The sequence below is a fragment of the Plenodomus lingam genome (genome assembly GCF_022343315.1).
Source record: "Plenodomus lingam strain CAN1 chromosome Unknown scaffold_20, whole genome shotgun sequence".
Classification (NCBI taxonomy): Eukaryota; Fungi; Ascomycota; class Dothideomycetes; order Pleosporales; family Leptosphaeriaceae; genus Plenodomus; species Plenodomus lingam.
The window spans coordinates 269,855-282,351 of NW_027093974.1; the positions used below are offsets into that span (position 1 = coordinate 269,855).

Consider the following 12,497-nt stretch of genomic DNA (forward strand, 5'->3'; position numbering starts at 1 on the left):
TCCCGTGGGCAGCACAACACCAAGTAGTCAGGTAATTAATAGTATACACAAGCATACAGCACCAGTCCATCACAAACATTTTCCAGGTCAACTCATCGCACAACTTCGGACACGCACAAGCTAAACTCCCAGTCTAGTGCCGCCAACACCGTACGAACAAGTGCTCGGTAAAACCCACACCTCCACCCCCCCTGGCTCCACATCCGCCCATTACTGCACCTGGTTCACAATCTCCTGTGCCTTTGATAGACTCTCCACCATCTGCAGACAGTCTTTCCGCCTCCGGACGGTGTACTCTGATTCCTTGAGCAAATCGTCGAGTTCGTCCGTCTTGTACATGTTGGTGAGGAGCTCGCCTTGCATGTTCTCCTTTGTCCATTGCACCAGGTTCAACATGATGGCTTTAGGGACCATGTCGATCATCGTTCGACGCACAATGTTGAAGTAGGAAGTGATGAGCAGTTCTGTAACCATGGTTAGGATTGGCTACGGCATTGATTGCGAGCATTGCTTACTGATGACTTCCACTTCCTGCGTCTCCTTCTCTGAAAGGGTACCAGAGGCCTTGAGAGTGGGTGGCGGAGGTTCCATCGCTGCCATCTTCTTCTTGTTCTTGCTAGCAAAGAAGGAGCCGAAGAAACCCCCACCCTCGCCGTTGGGATCTCCCAGCGACGGTGATATCGACCGCGGAGGTACCGAGGGCGGTAGTGGCTTGCCAGTCTTGGGGTCTACTTGCTGCGGCTTAGCGCTATTGTGTCGCTCATGGATAATGGCCATGGCTCGCGAGCCATTGATGAAGTCGGGGTGGCCAGTGTTGATGTAGGTAGCCTCCATGGCCACAAGATCCTTGACGAGCTTGTTGGTTGGCTCCATGGCCTTCTTGAAGAAGGCCACCACCACAGCGTGGAGCTTCTCCTTGAGTCCAGGATATCTTCGGAACGACGTCTTGCTGAGGAGCTGGCCGAGGATGCGAATCAGCTCGTCATACACCAAGCTAGCACACTTGATACTGGGCTCTTCTAGTCGCTTGATTTGTTGCTTGACGATGAGCTCAAAAGCAGTGGTGCCAACGAACAACGCTGGTGAGGACCCGGAAGAGTTGTACAAGACGGTACGGATGTCGACGTCCTTGACCTGGTCGAATGGATCCACGGCCTTGACACCATTCGCATATAGTTCGTGGTAAACGAAAGAGATACGAGCACCACCTGACAGCTCCGTCGCTGAGAGCTCTTGATTGTTACCCTCAAGAACCCCCCGATACTCGTTTGTAAACTCTGTGATGGTGTTGAGGACAATATTCGAACTGCTTCCCAGCATGGAATTCCCAAGCGACGCGAGTTCTGCCTGGTACTTCTGCAGCGAAGACGAGATGCGTGCCTTGATGTCAGGAAGCGTTTGCTTGATGTGCATCATGAGGATCTTATGCAATTAGCTTCATGTACTCTAGTCAACGTTTTTTTTTGGATACGTACCAGATTCAGCTTGCGCGCTAGATAGGGTGTTCCACAGTAGGCAGCCTTATTACGGTATGCCTTGTGGTTTTCGAAAAATTGCCTTTCGTGCTCGAGCGCATAGGAAATCGCCTTTTTATTCTCGATATCCCTCTGCCCTCGGTTGACAACAGGAACGTAACCCAATCGAAGGGGGATAATCCGTCCAGCTAGAATATCGACAACATCGGTACCATCATCCATCAAATCGACCTTTGTCAATACACCGATTGTCCGCTGTCCTTCTGGATCGACCTCTCGTGCCAGCTTCAGACCGTCCGAGTTGGCCAAGTCAGTATTCGCCGCGGTGACGGCTAATATGATGGCGTTGGACTTGCTAATCTGCTTGAGCACCATCTCTCGGATCTGTCGCTCGATATCCCTCGGCTGGTCTCCAACAGGCACCTTCGTCAGACCCGGTAGATCGACCAGCGTCAGGGTCAGCACATTAGGCGAGTATATCCGCAGGTTGATGGGGGCTGGTGAGATACCCGCATTGCGACCCGTTTTTGACTCCGTCTCCCGTACAATCTCTTCCCTAATCTTGTTGAAGTCGTGGAACTTTTGGCCAGGGATGTGCAGGAACTCGCCCCATTCGTCGGCGTTGTTCTGTTCGCTGGCCGACTTGGCCTCTTCGCTGACGCCATTGGTTTGTGAGCCGGCCGCGCGGTTGATGAGTTGTAGAATGAGCGGTCTTCGCGTCACGATACCGGTTCCTCGGGGCAAGCTGTTGGGCCCGACGGTCAGTATGCTGCCCAACGAGTGAAGCGCAAGAGTGCCAGAACTCACAAGTCTCGTCCGACAATGTTCTCGAGCACAGAACTCTTTCCACTGGATTGCGATCCTACGACGGCGATTTGTGGCAAGTCTATGGGGTTTTGAACCTGACGTAGGCATCAGTATAGACGTTGCAGAAGTCGGCGTGTAGAGGGCGCAGAGGGGGGGCTTCTGGGTAGCAACATACTCCTACAGTTGTAAAAACATCCTGGAGCTTATTTACAAGTGTAATCAGCCCTGGGTCATTCACGTTGATGCTGTAGTTCCTGTTAGCTGTGTAGCTTTTGGGGCCCTGGGAGGGGCTATGCTTTGGCATGTGCGTACGCATTCGGGTTGGTCGCCATGGTGGGCGAGGCGGTATTCGAGTTTCTAGTTATATGTGTGGTATGCGCACAGGTTCGAGTACAAAGCTCAAGGTGTGTGTTATCAAGGTGGGAAGAAGGCGAATACGCTGTAACACTCGGCGTCGTGTTGGGTTGCGTAGAGCTCCGCGCTAGACGCCACAGCACAGCCACAACAAACCGGCGAACTGTATGGAAACGGTCGGGTTGGACGTGTGCTGCGCCAGGTGGTTAATACTAGGTATGGTAGAGTTGCGTATATTCGCCTTGGCACGAAAAGAGGAATTAGGCAGTGAGATACACTCCAGAGAAGCAATGGCGTAGCAAAAAAGAATCATGGCTCAGTAAGACTTCCTTGGGCTCATGACGACGCTTGCGGTCACAGGATGCGAAGCAGCGTCGTCAGCGGTTCAGGCATCAGCTTTCGTGTCTGGGTCGCACGGTACAATTCAGATTCTATATACTTGGACATGAACGGGACAAGTTCGCTATATAAATACTGGAGACGACCATTCACTCGTCTACAACAGACGCAAACTTGTCTGTCATCTTCTGCAGAAGCTCCTCGTACTGTTGCAGCGTTAGTGTACATTTCACAAGACATGCAACAGACCACAATGCATACCTTCTTGGTGACTGCCTCTTCACCATCGCTGGGTAGCTCAAACTTCATTGAGCGAAGCTGGCTTTGAATCTCTGATGTTGCGTCGCGGACCTTGGGCCAGCTGTGTCCTTGCGAGACGGCCTTCTGGGCCTCATCGTGGAACGCCATCATGTTCTTCATCATCCATTCAGTCTTCCACAGAGGGCAGAACTGATCATAGTCTGAGTAACCGTTTTGTTGCAAGAAATCCTCCTTGATTAGTGTTGCGACATCGAGGGTAATCTTGTCCGAGTCGCCCAAAGCGGACTTACCAACCAGCTGCACGACTTGGTCGAGATCGTCAGAGGTTGTAAGAAGCTCCTTGATGCGATCACGCAGGCGAGGGAAGTCGGGGTTGTTCTTGGCATAGAACTTGTCGAGCGGCGTTGTGTACTTGCTGTAACTGATGGAGGTATTGACTGAAGGAAAATGCTTTCGCTGAGCAAGCTTTTTGTCCAGACCCCAGAATACTTGCACAATGTTGAGCGTACTCGTCGTGACGGGATCCGAGAAATCACCTCCAGGCGGACTGACAGCACCGACAATGGACACACTGCCGTAGCGCTCAGGGCTACCGAGCGCCTGGACACGGCCAGCACGCTCGTAGAAGGATGCAAGCTTAGCACCCAAGTAGGCAGGGAAACCCTGATCAGCAGGCATCTCTCCGAGACGACCAGAAATCTCACGAAGAGCCTCGGCCCATCGCGATGACGAGTCGGCCATCATGGCAACATCCTTGCCCTGATCTCTGAAGTACTCGGCCACCGTGATCTGATGCTTGTTAGCGGCGTATCGTGTCAATATAAGAGGACTAGACTTACTCCTGTGTAAATGGAGGCTTCTCGGGCAGCCACGGGCATATTGGAGGTGTTGGCGATGAGGGTTGTGCGCTTCATGATGGGCTCCTTCTTTCCGTTGACGTCGATGGTGAGTTCAGGGAAATCCATCAAAACTTCGGCCATCTCATTACCGCGCTCTCCACCTGATCTTGTTAGCACATGATGCACGTGTCGGTGAGAAGTGATGGCAACTTACATCCGACGTAGACGATGATGTCACTGTTTGAGAACTTGGACAACGACTGCGAAATGACGGTCTTGCCGCATCCAAAGGCACCGGGAATGCACACGGTACCACCCTGCACACTGGGGAACAAGGAGTCGAGGACACGTTGGCCGACAATGAGCGGCTGATCAGATGACAGCTTCTCGTTGGAAGGGCGGGGCACCCGTACGGGCCACTTGTGCATCATGCTGTACTCGCTCTTGGTTCCGTTGAACTCGAGTTCCAGAATCTTTTCATCGACAGTGTAGCTGCCCTTCTCTGCGATGCGAGTAATGGTACCCTTTGCGCGGGGAGGGAGCAGGATCTTGTGCTCGCTGAGAAGACTGTTCTCGAAGACGACACCAAAAACATCGCCTCCCGTGATGTGGTCTCCCACCTTGAGGCTGCCAGGTGTAAAGTCCCACTTCTTCGTGCGGTCGAGAGCGGGCAAGTTGATACCGCGGGGGATGTAGATGCTGTTGGCTTCATCGGCGATACCCTTGAGAGGACGCTGGATACCATCGTAGATGGTCTCCATTAGGCCGGGGCCGAGTTCGACGGACAAGGGCTGCTCGGATCGGTAGACGGGATCACCAACAGTGACACCAGCTATGGCGTGTTAGTAACGCAGCTCATTGGAGGGGTGGGGAGGGCATGTATTCTGCATCCTACCTGTCTCCTCATAGACCTGAATGGTGGCCTTGTCGTTCTCGATGCGAATGACCTCTCCTACCAGGCTATCGTGGCCAACGCGGACCTGCCTACATCAGTGGAGGTTTCCTGCAGCTGTGAAGAGATTATACCTACAAGCTCATACATGGCACATCCGATCATATTCTCGGCGATGATGACGGGCCTGGAACTACTATCAGTATGAGGGATGCGCATTGTCTTGCGGTGACGTACCCCGAGATGGAGTAGACGGCGCCTGTGAAGGGTCAGCTCTTCGTTCTATACTATACCGTGCTGCTACACGTACCATGCTCGACCTTGTCCTCGCCCTTCATCTTCTGCTCCTGCTTCTTCTGTGATTTCTATGTCCGCCCCAAGCCATCAGCCACAGTCGATATTTTGATTTGGCCTGGAACAAAAGGCTTACCGGCGGCATCTTGGCGATGTCTGGCTCCTCCTCGTCGTCGTCGGAATCGCTAGCTGTGTGGAGTGTGATGCGCGGCGGCGGCGGGAGCTGGCTGGGGAGCTCGGGGTGCGGTGATATCAGCGGGCTCTGGGGCAAGGGGATGCGATGAGCCTCGATCTCCAAGGGCGAAACACGGTCGAGGGCGGTCGAGATCTGGTCGATGTTCTTCTTGTGGATGAGGTCGTAAAGAGAGGCCTGGGGTTTGAGGCGAGGGCGCAGGCCAACATGCATTCAGTGAGCAGCTCTGGTCGATGCAGCGCAGGTTGAGGTCAACACAGAAAGGGGCCGTGCAGGGCGGGCGCTGCGCTAACGGAGCCGACTGACTTCTACTCTAAGCTGGTGGGGCAACACAGGAACAGTTGTCGACCTAGGAGTAGGCTGGGTACAAGAAGTAGGTTGGAGAGTATACCGGTAGCACTCTTCACCCCAATCGCAGATGGCGATGATGGATTGTGGTTTTGCAGCAAAGCTCGGGCAGTTGTCCACAGCGGTATTGTTCTTGTGATGAGCACCGGTACCGGCATCATCGCACGACAACAAAGATTTTTCCCTTCTAGAGTGCCTACCGGTCCTGGCAACGGGCAGGAGCTACCCTAAGACAACACAAACTGGCGACTGACGTCATGGCCAGAGCTTACCGGCACTTCTCATCCGCCCAACAGCTCCATGCGCAAGTTTGCATGACAGTAGAGTCCAGACAGCATCAATTGATAACCGCACTCGGCAACATCAGATCAGTCTCGATCCGCCAGCCAACATGTCCTCCAAACAGCTCGCACTTGGCCTCCTTACTGCGGCCCCTCCATGCTCGTCGTCGGTCTGCTGGTCATGGTGTCTCGTCTCTCCCCACGCTTGGCCTCCTCCATGTTTTGTTCCATGTCATCCAATGCTGCCCTGAACAGGTCTGTGAAATCGCTGAATCTCCGCATGTCTTCTCTTGCAGTCATCGGCTTGTCGGAGATGCATACAGGCACGTAGCGCACCAGCAATGGCTTCAAGACGAGCAGCGATGCACAGGCTAGAGCCACGTTGACCTCGATGGCAGACAGTATCAAGGCATAGGTACCCGATTCTACAAGAGTTAGCAGAGAAGACGAATGTGCTGCGTGGTCTACGTACTGGTAACCTGCTGTCGGTGGGCGAATTGGTGCACCAAGGCAAGACGGAGAATGCTCACAATACAAACACTGGGAGGAATCAGTACCAAGGCATGTGATTACCGGGAGAAACGTACAACCCTCCCAGTCCAAACACCACCAGCAAGCTCAATTTTTGTCTCCTAGGCAGTTTCAGCCTCCCTACAACAGGAATCGGGAGTATCCAGATCATCCAGTCGAGGGCGATGCCTATGCTGCTCGTCGACAAGAAGTGTGTCTCAGCATTCATGCATGTTCCAAGCACCCTCAGGTTCCAATATTGTTGCACAGGTTTACATAGGAACACAACGCCAAATACCCCCCAGGCCGTGGCTCCGAGGATGAGTAAAAGCAGCACATAACAAGCGTACATGATGGATCGGGTTAGTGAAAAAAGACGAGTATACTGCAGTACAAATGAGGCTTTGACAAGATTGACGGAAAGATGGTAGAAGATCGATTGCGCAAAGACGAGCTAGCACATGTTAGTAGTGTCGCTGCGTGACTAGAAGATGCTCTTTTTTTTTAAAACAGACCTTTAGCATGGTCGTCATGGAAGACTGTTGAGACAGGTCCAAGTCTTTACGACGAGAATCCACCCTGTACTCTACGCATTGTCAGTTTTGCACATGATGGAATTGGACATGACCTACCTGCCCCGATCACGGCAGTGTTCCCTATAGAGAGTATCTGTCGGTCTTGGTCAGGCACCGCTACACCATCATGATCATCATGATCATCCTACATACCAAAGCAGCGGTCACAAGATAGTCCTCCGTCTTCACACCGCAAGCTGAGTACAGACGGCTGTACCAACGCAAGCCAACCATAATACTAGCCAGTATAGTAAAGACAATGGCAGGAACAAGGGCATCGATTTGAATATCAGCCGTTGCTTCAGATGAAAGAATGAACCAGCTCGGCGAGTGGGTACGCATGGTGGCTGTCCAGGCTGGAGACAGGAGGCGTTATCGTGAGAGTGACAAGATCCATGTAGTGCTTGTGAGTCAAGACTGATCCGGGGAAATCAGCCTATTCGACGTTGAGAGGCAGCTAGGTCAGGCAAACTAGGTCGGACCGTACCGACGGAGGACAAATTGTGTGGTTGACATGATGTCGATGTTCCGCTAGAATGACTGCTCACCCAACTTGAACCACATCGTCACTATGATCCGTGGATGATCACTGAATGTTATGCAGGGCCAGAACAAAGACGACGGCTATATCTCAAACTCAGACCTGTGTTATGAGACACATGGGCATTGCCTGTGTGCCACCTAGGTGATGTTGTGTGATACTGAAAAGCTTCGCGGATGAAAAGACCGCCGGTTACGCTACCATGGTACCTAGGTGGGGTCACTGCACTTCTTCGCGTACGCACAACGGCTCAGATCCTTTCAATGAATGATGGTCAGGACGTAGCAATAATACTGGAGTCTCTCGAACATGATTGGCCTTCGCGGCTAGGATCGATATCTTCGGCATCTTCGTTCTGACTTGTCGAGGAGAAATGTGAAGAGCGGATGCATCGTTTGATGTGTTAGAGATTGCGAGAATTATTTCCAGTGAACCTCAAATATAGCTGATGAGAATAAATGATGAATTGAGCAAAACTCCTTTGGTCACAGCTTGACCTCGCGCGCACTCAGTGAGCATTGCCGCCGCTGTTCGTGGGCCTCTTCTGAGATCCGATCGCTGATACGACTACGCTGCAAAAGTAGTGAGGATTGTTAATAACATCTACGATACAAAACAGACGTCCTGATTTGTAGAGAAATAAGACCACCAATGGTATCCGATGATCATGTAGCCACTGGAGTGCAAATAATCGTTGAATGTACGATTGGTTGCGAGGTAAATCTGGGTGTGTGAGCGGGCAAGTTTGAGTCGATGCAGTTTCCTTGATGAAGCAAAATTCGGCACCGGCCTGAGTCAAAATTTGATGCATATGCTGGAGCCCGTTTGTGCCACTGTGAAATGCAGTTTTCGGCCTGTTTCAATAAGATCATGAAGCTGCCGTTCATAAGGCTGCTCCCCGCCCGCGATGATGAGGCGATTAAGGTTGCCCCATGCAGTCGTTCAGCCTCTGAGTGACATGTTACGATCAAAGCAATGAAAACGCCGTGACGATGCGACGAGTTGAGGGCGACTATGCAATGATGGAATGGCGTCAGCCTGCATGAGTACACGCTGAGAGGATTCTGAAGGTGATCGGAAGATGCATGTAAGCTACTGTGATAATGAGCCTGCAACTGTTCGCTCATAGAGGGAATGCAATGCTGCGTTCAATCTGCAACGAGGATATTAATTGTAGACACAGTTGTACGCATAACGTATATAGAGACCCAAGTGCCCTTGATCTTGTTTAATGCTGAAGCGTCATCGTGAGCTAGGATACTAGATACTCCACGTACCTTTCCAAAACTTCAGGTTTCAGTACCAATGTTTCGGAGTGAATCCGATGGAGCACATATAATTATTACACATGTCGGATGAAAGCGCGTATGGACCACGAGTGAGTATTGGCATCAAAACAAAGGGCAAGTCAAACCGGACGAATGTCTTGGGCGTCAGAGAATGGATGAATTGGAGATGTGTTCCCTGCGTACAAGTCATACGCGTGAGAGATTGCGTAAGTGGATGGCAAAAGGTCGTTGATCCAAGGATGTGGGCTGGGATCCTTAGTGCGCCTTTTGTCCAGCAATTGATGCGGTATTTGGAATACACATCGACCAGACCAGCATGAGCCAGCATCGCGTGTGCAAACAACTGCCATTAGCCGGTCACTGATATTTTGGTATTTGTCAGGAACGTACGACTTCTGTAGATCATACTTTGGACTGGTAACTTTTGGCTCGAGCATAGTTGTTGTCATTGGTTCGCTATAAGTCCACCCGATGTTTCGCTTCGAGGAATCCTAGCGCTTTGTTGTCTGCGATGGGCATTTCCTACACCGCATTTACAACTGTGTGCGACTGTGGTCTTGTCGTCCAAGGCGGCCATGGGCTGCCGTGCAGTAGGCCTGCGATCCGAGGGTCCCGTGTATGTCAAACGATGCCCGTACGAATCAAAGACTCGTAGATACTTATATACTCATCCGTCGGTGACAAATTGATCAGCTTGGACTATATCTCACTGCATCTCCCTGGCTTTGCATCCCTCGACATGTCTATTCGATCTTCATCTTCGACAACTTCTCAAAGCTCGTCTACATCCTCTTCGGATCAAATGGCTACTTTTACTTCTTTCACTTCACCACATCCATTTCTGACCCCTGGCCGAGCAAGCACAATTTCTTCCTGGACCTCAACACTACCAGAGCGAAGTTCCGGTGCACACCAGCAATGCCAATCTGAATCCAAGACACCCGAGGCCACTGTCGAGGCCTATCGACTGCTCAAGCTGGCCTTGTTCTCGAAAGCAATGGCCACCAAGCGACAGGGATCCGGATAATGACGGCCACAGCCAATTCTCAAATTTGCAAATCGAAAAGCGACATAACGCAACAGCATGCGGCTGTAGGCTTGATCTAAACCGTCGGCACCATGAATCCGATCAGCATAGCGCACGTATTCCCTAGCTGACTGTTGCCTGTCAAGTGGAGGTGAAGGGCGGCAAGGAAAGAGCACCAAATGAGTGCAGGTAGCTGAAGCCTCTCTCGTCTGCGCACGATCTGATATCATGGACGGTTTGAAGTTCGAGACAGGTGAATTACGCCAAGTGAAGATGGAATTTGGAATTCCAGATATCTCGAGTTCCCTGCTGCACAGCTACCTAGGTGGTGGCGCGACGCTAGGGCGTCCACGATAGCTTGCGTTTGCGTAAAGATGTGGCCGCCTCACAACCACCGATCCACCAGAGGTGCGGAGAAGTAGTAGCATTGGAATAAAAGCATTGGTTCTCCAACGATTTCCCATGCTGTACGTATGTGATGGATTTATTGCTGTTGCCGAAATTTGAGACCACTCTCCCATGATGTAGCCGAATATCAACCACACTTGTAGAACGAGCATTGGCGAACAATCGACAATGGAGGCAGGATAAGATGCGGCATCGTGGAAATCAAGCGAAAGTGAGAAGGCTGGAGTCGTTGTGAGGATGAAGGATGAAAAAGAGACCCTTCGCCCCTGTCGTCCTCGGCTTATCGATAAACCGCTAGCGCCTGACTAGCACGCCGAATGTTTGCGACCCTCCCAAAGTTCGATGTTACTCGGATAGCGCATCTACGCGACAGGCAAAAGCGACTTGTAATTCTGCGACCATTAAACACACATCCTGCATACTAACACGCCAATATGTCGGCAAGCACACCAAAGACGATGTCTAGCCGGCTGATGACGATGAAGGTATGCGAGCGCTCCTATACCGCGTTGCGCCATGGAAGACTGACAAGCCTGAATAGTTTATGCAGCGGTCTGCAGCAAAGTCTACCCCTCCGTCGCCCTCTACGCCGAATGGTCCCCCGTCCAAGAAGGTTCGTCTTTCAAACGGTGGTTCTGCGTCCAGTAGGCCGAATTCCCATGACCACGAGATCCTGCAAACTGCATTGGCCGAGGAAGAAAGAAAGCGACAAGAGGCTTCCGACAAGGCGGCGCAATATTCAGGCGAGACTAAATGGGTACTGAGCTTCCAAGACGGACTCCATGGCAGACGGCAAGAGTCGATGAAGGTCAGGACAGCTGGATTTGCGGAGATTGACGCAGAGAATGACTCTGACGAGGAAGAAGACCAAGTCAGGCCTGCTAGGATGCAGTTTGGTGGAGGTATCAAGAAGAAAGAAAAAGCAAGTGGTTCAAGCCATTGGCGACCCGTTCCCGCTACCCTTACATCTTCTAACCAGATCCCCAGGCATCTGTACCCTTTCAGAAGGCGGAAAACTCAGAAGGCGAGATAAGTTCTTCAGGCGAGGATATCGACTCGGACGACCCCACTGCAGAGCTGATACGAGAGACGAAGCGCGAAGTGGCTGCCGAGCGACGTGAGTCCCGAAAATCACGAGCGAGTATGGGCAGTGATGCGGCGCGAGCACCGCCTCAACCAATTGATGAGGATATGTACTTGGGCAATCTTACATCCTTGTCTGGCGGAACAGGTGGTAGCAGGCCGGCTGGCCGTGGCATGAGCCAAGTGGAGTGTTATCAATGTGGAAAGCTGGGACACATGGCGACCAGCTGTCCGAAGAAAGCTGGACCACGAGGATCTGCAGGGAGAGGTAGGGGCAAAGGCAGGAGGTGATGTGATGACTCTATGCGCCCCCTCTGCGACCCCATGCGTGTGCGCTTTCTACACGCGCTCTATCACCACTGCTGGCCACGATAGCTGGTCTTGACTCTGGCCCGCCTAGATTGCGAGTCCTCTTCAGACTGTCTTCGATGTGTATGTTGTCGCCCTGTCTTGGGTTGACTTGGCAAGCGAGGGCTGCCGTTTATGGATTGCACGAGCCATGTAGGTTTTGCCATGCATCCCATGCTGCGTCACCCTTCAACCGCGTTCGAGGTTCGAGGTGGTACATCAGAGATGTCTACCACTACCGCGCTGGTGTCAACCGGGGCACGTGGATGTGAGACAATCAGCACTGATAGGTACATGGAGGCGCAGGAAGCACGAGGCTAGGTAGGTATACAGTATGTACACATACATACACAGACACACACACACAGGCTGCAGCTGATGATGTCCGTATTGTCTGTTGGAGAGGACTGTCATGGATTCTGTTGTTGTACTACCTACCTACCTACCTACCCTTTCCCATATGAATCTGGGTCAGACGTGCATCCTTGCTTTCCATCCTGTACATGGTTACATTGAACAGCCGACTTTTTACTTACAGTGGTCTTGTGCAGTCATTTCGATTGTTGTTGTTGTTGTTGTTGTTGTTGTTGGTTTTTTTTGGTTGCGCACCGTGATGGCGACAAGGGGACTGGA

At 51.9% G+C, this 12,497-nt stretch overlaps 6 protein-coding genes across 6 annotated transcripts; 2 read left to right on the forward strand and 4 right to left on the reverse strand.

Annotated features, from left to right (window-relative positions):
- Nucleotides 1-210: 210 nt before the first annotated feature.
- VPS1 (vacuolar protein sorting-associated protein 1) lies at nt 211-2,717 on the reverse strand (the record flags this gene model as incomplete). Its single annotated transcript, XM_066099053.1, has 6 exons — nt 2,595-2,717; nt 2,458-2,527; nt 2,283-2,377; nt 1,476-2,220; nt 516-1,422; nt 211-464 (listed from the first exon to the last, which is right to left on the reverse strand). The coding sequence occupies exons 1-6, from the start codon at nt 2,612-2,614 to the stop codon at nt 211-213; spliced, it is 2,091 nt and encodes a 696-aa protein (XP_065950572.1). The 5' UTR covers nt 2,615-2,717.
- A 222-nt stretch (nt 2,718-2,939) lies between these two features.
- On the reverse strand, nt 2,940-5,667 carry VMA1 (H(+)-transporting V1 sector ATPase subunit A; the record flags this gene model as incomplete). Its single annotated transcript, XM_003843594.2, has 9 exons — nt 2,940-3,181; nt 3,237-4,025; nt 4,076-4,236; nt 4,290-4,907; nt 4,971-5,055; nt 5,106-5,154; nt 5,205-5,226; nt 5,278-5,332; nt 5,398-5,667. 9 exons carry the CDS (start codon nt 5,665-5,667, stop codon nt 3,125-3,127), a joined length of 2,106 nt encoding a protein of 701 aa, XP_003843642.1. The 3' UTR covers nt 2,940-3,124.
- A 557-nt stretch (nt 5,668-6,224) lies between these two features.
- On the reverse strand, nt 6,225-7,510 carry IAQ61_011105 (uncharacterized protein; the record flags this gene model as incomplete). The annotated part of the gene is made up of 6 exons (XM_003843595.1): nt 6,225-6,508; nt 6,556-6,623; nt 6,671-7,047; nt 7,109-7,179; nt 7,226-7,262; nt 7,322-7,510. 6 exons carry the CDS (start codon nt 7,508-7,510, stop codon nt 6,225-6,227), a joined length of 1,026 nt encoding a protein of 341 aa, XP_003843643.1.
- A 1,607-nt stretch (nt 7,511-9,117) lies between these two features.
- Nucleotides 9,118-9,435, reverse strand: IAQ61_011106 (uncharacterized protein; the record flags this gene model as incomplete). The annotated part of the gene is made up of 1 exon (XM_066099054.1): nt 9,118-9,435. One exon carries the CDS (start codon nt 9,433-9,435, stop codon nt 9,118-9,120), a length of 318 nt encoding a protein of 105 aa, XP_065950573.1.
- Nucleotides 9,436-9,737: 302 nt separating this feature from the next.
- Nucleotides 9,738-10,025, forward strand: IAQ61_011107 (uncharacterized protein; the record flags this gene model as incomplete). The annotated part of the gene is made up of 1 exon (XM_003843596.2): nt 9,738-10,025. One exon carries the CDS (start codon nt 9,738-9,740, stop codon nt 10,023-10,025), a length of 288 nt encoding a protein of 95 aa, XP_003843644.2.
- Nucleotides 10,026-10,867: 842 nt separating this feature from the next.
- On the forward strand, nt 10,868-11,807 carry IAQ61_011108 (uncharacterized protein; the record flags this gene model as incomplete). Its single annotated transcript, XM_066099055.1, has 3 exons — nt 10,868-10,918; nt 10,975-11,355; nt 11,421-11,807. 3 exons carry the CDS (start codon nt 10,868-10,870, stop codon nt 11,805-11,807), a joined length of 819 nt encoding a protein of 272 aa, XP_065950574.1.
- Between the last annotated feature and the right edge of the window lie 690 nt (nt 11,808-12,497).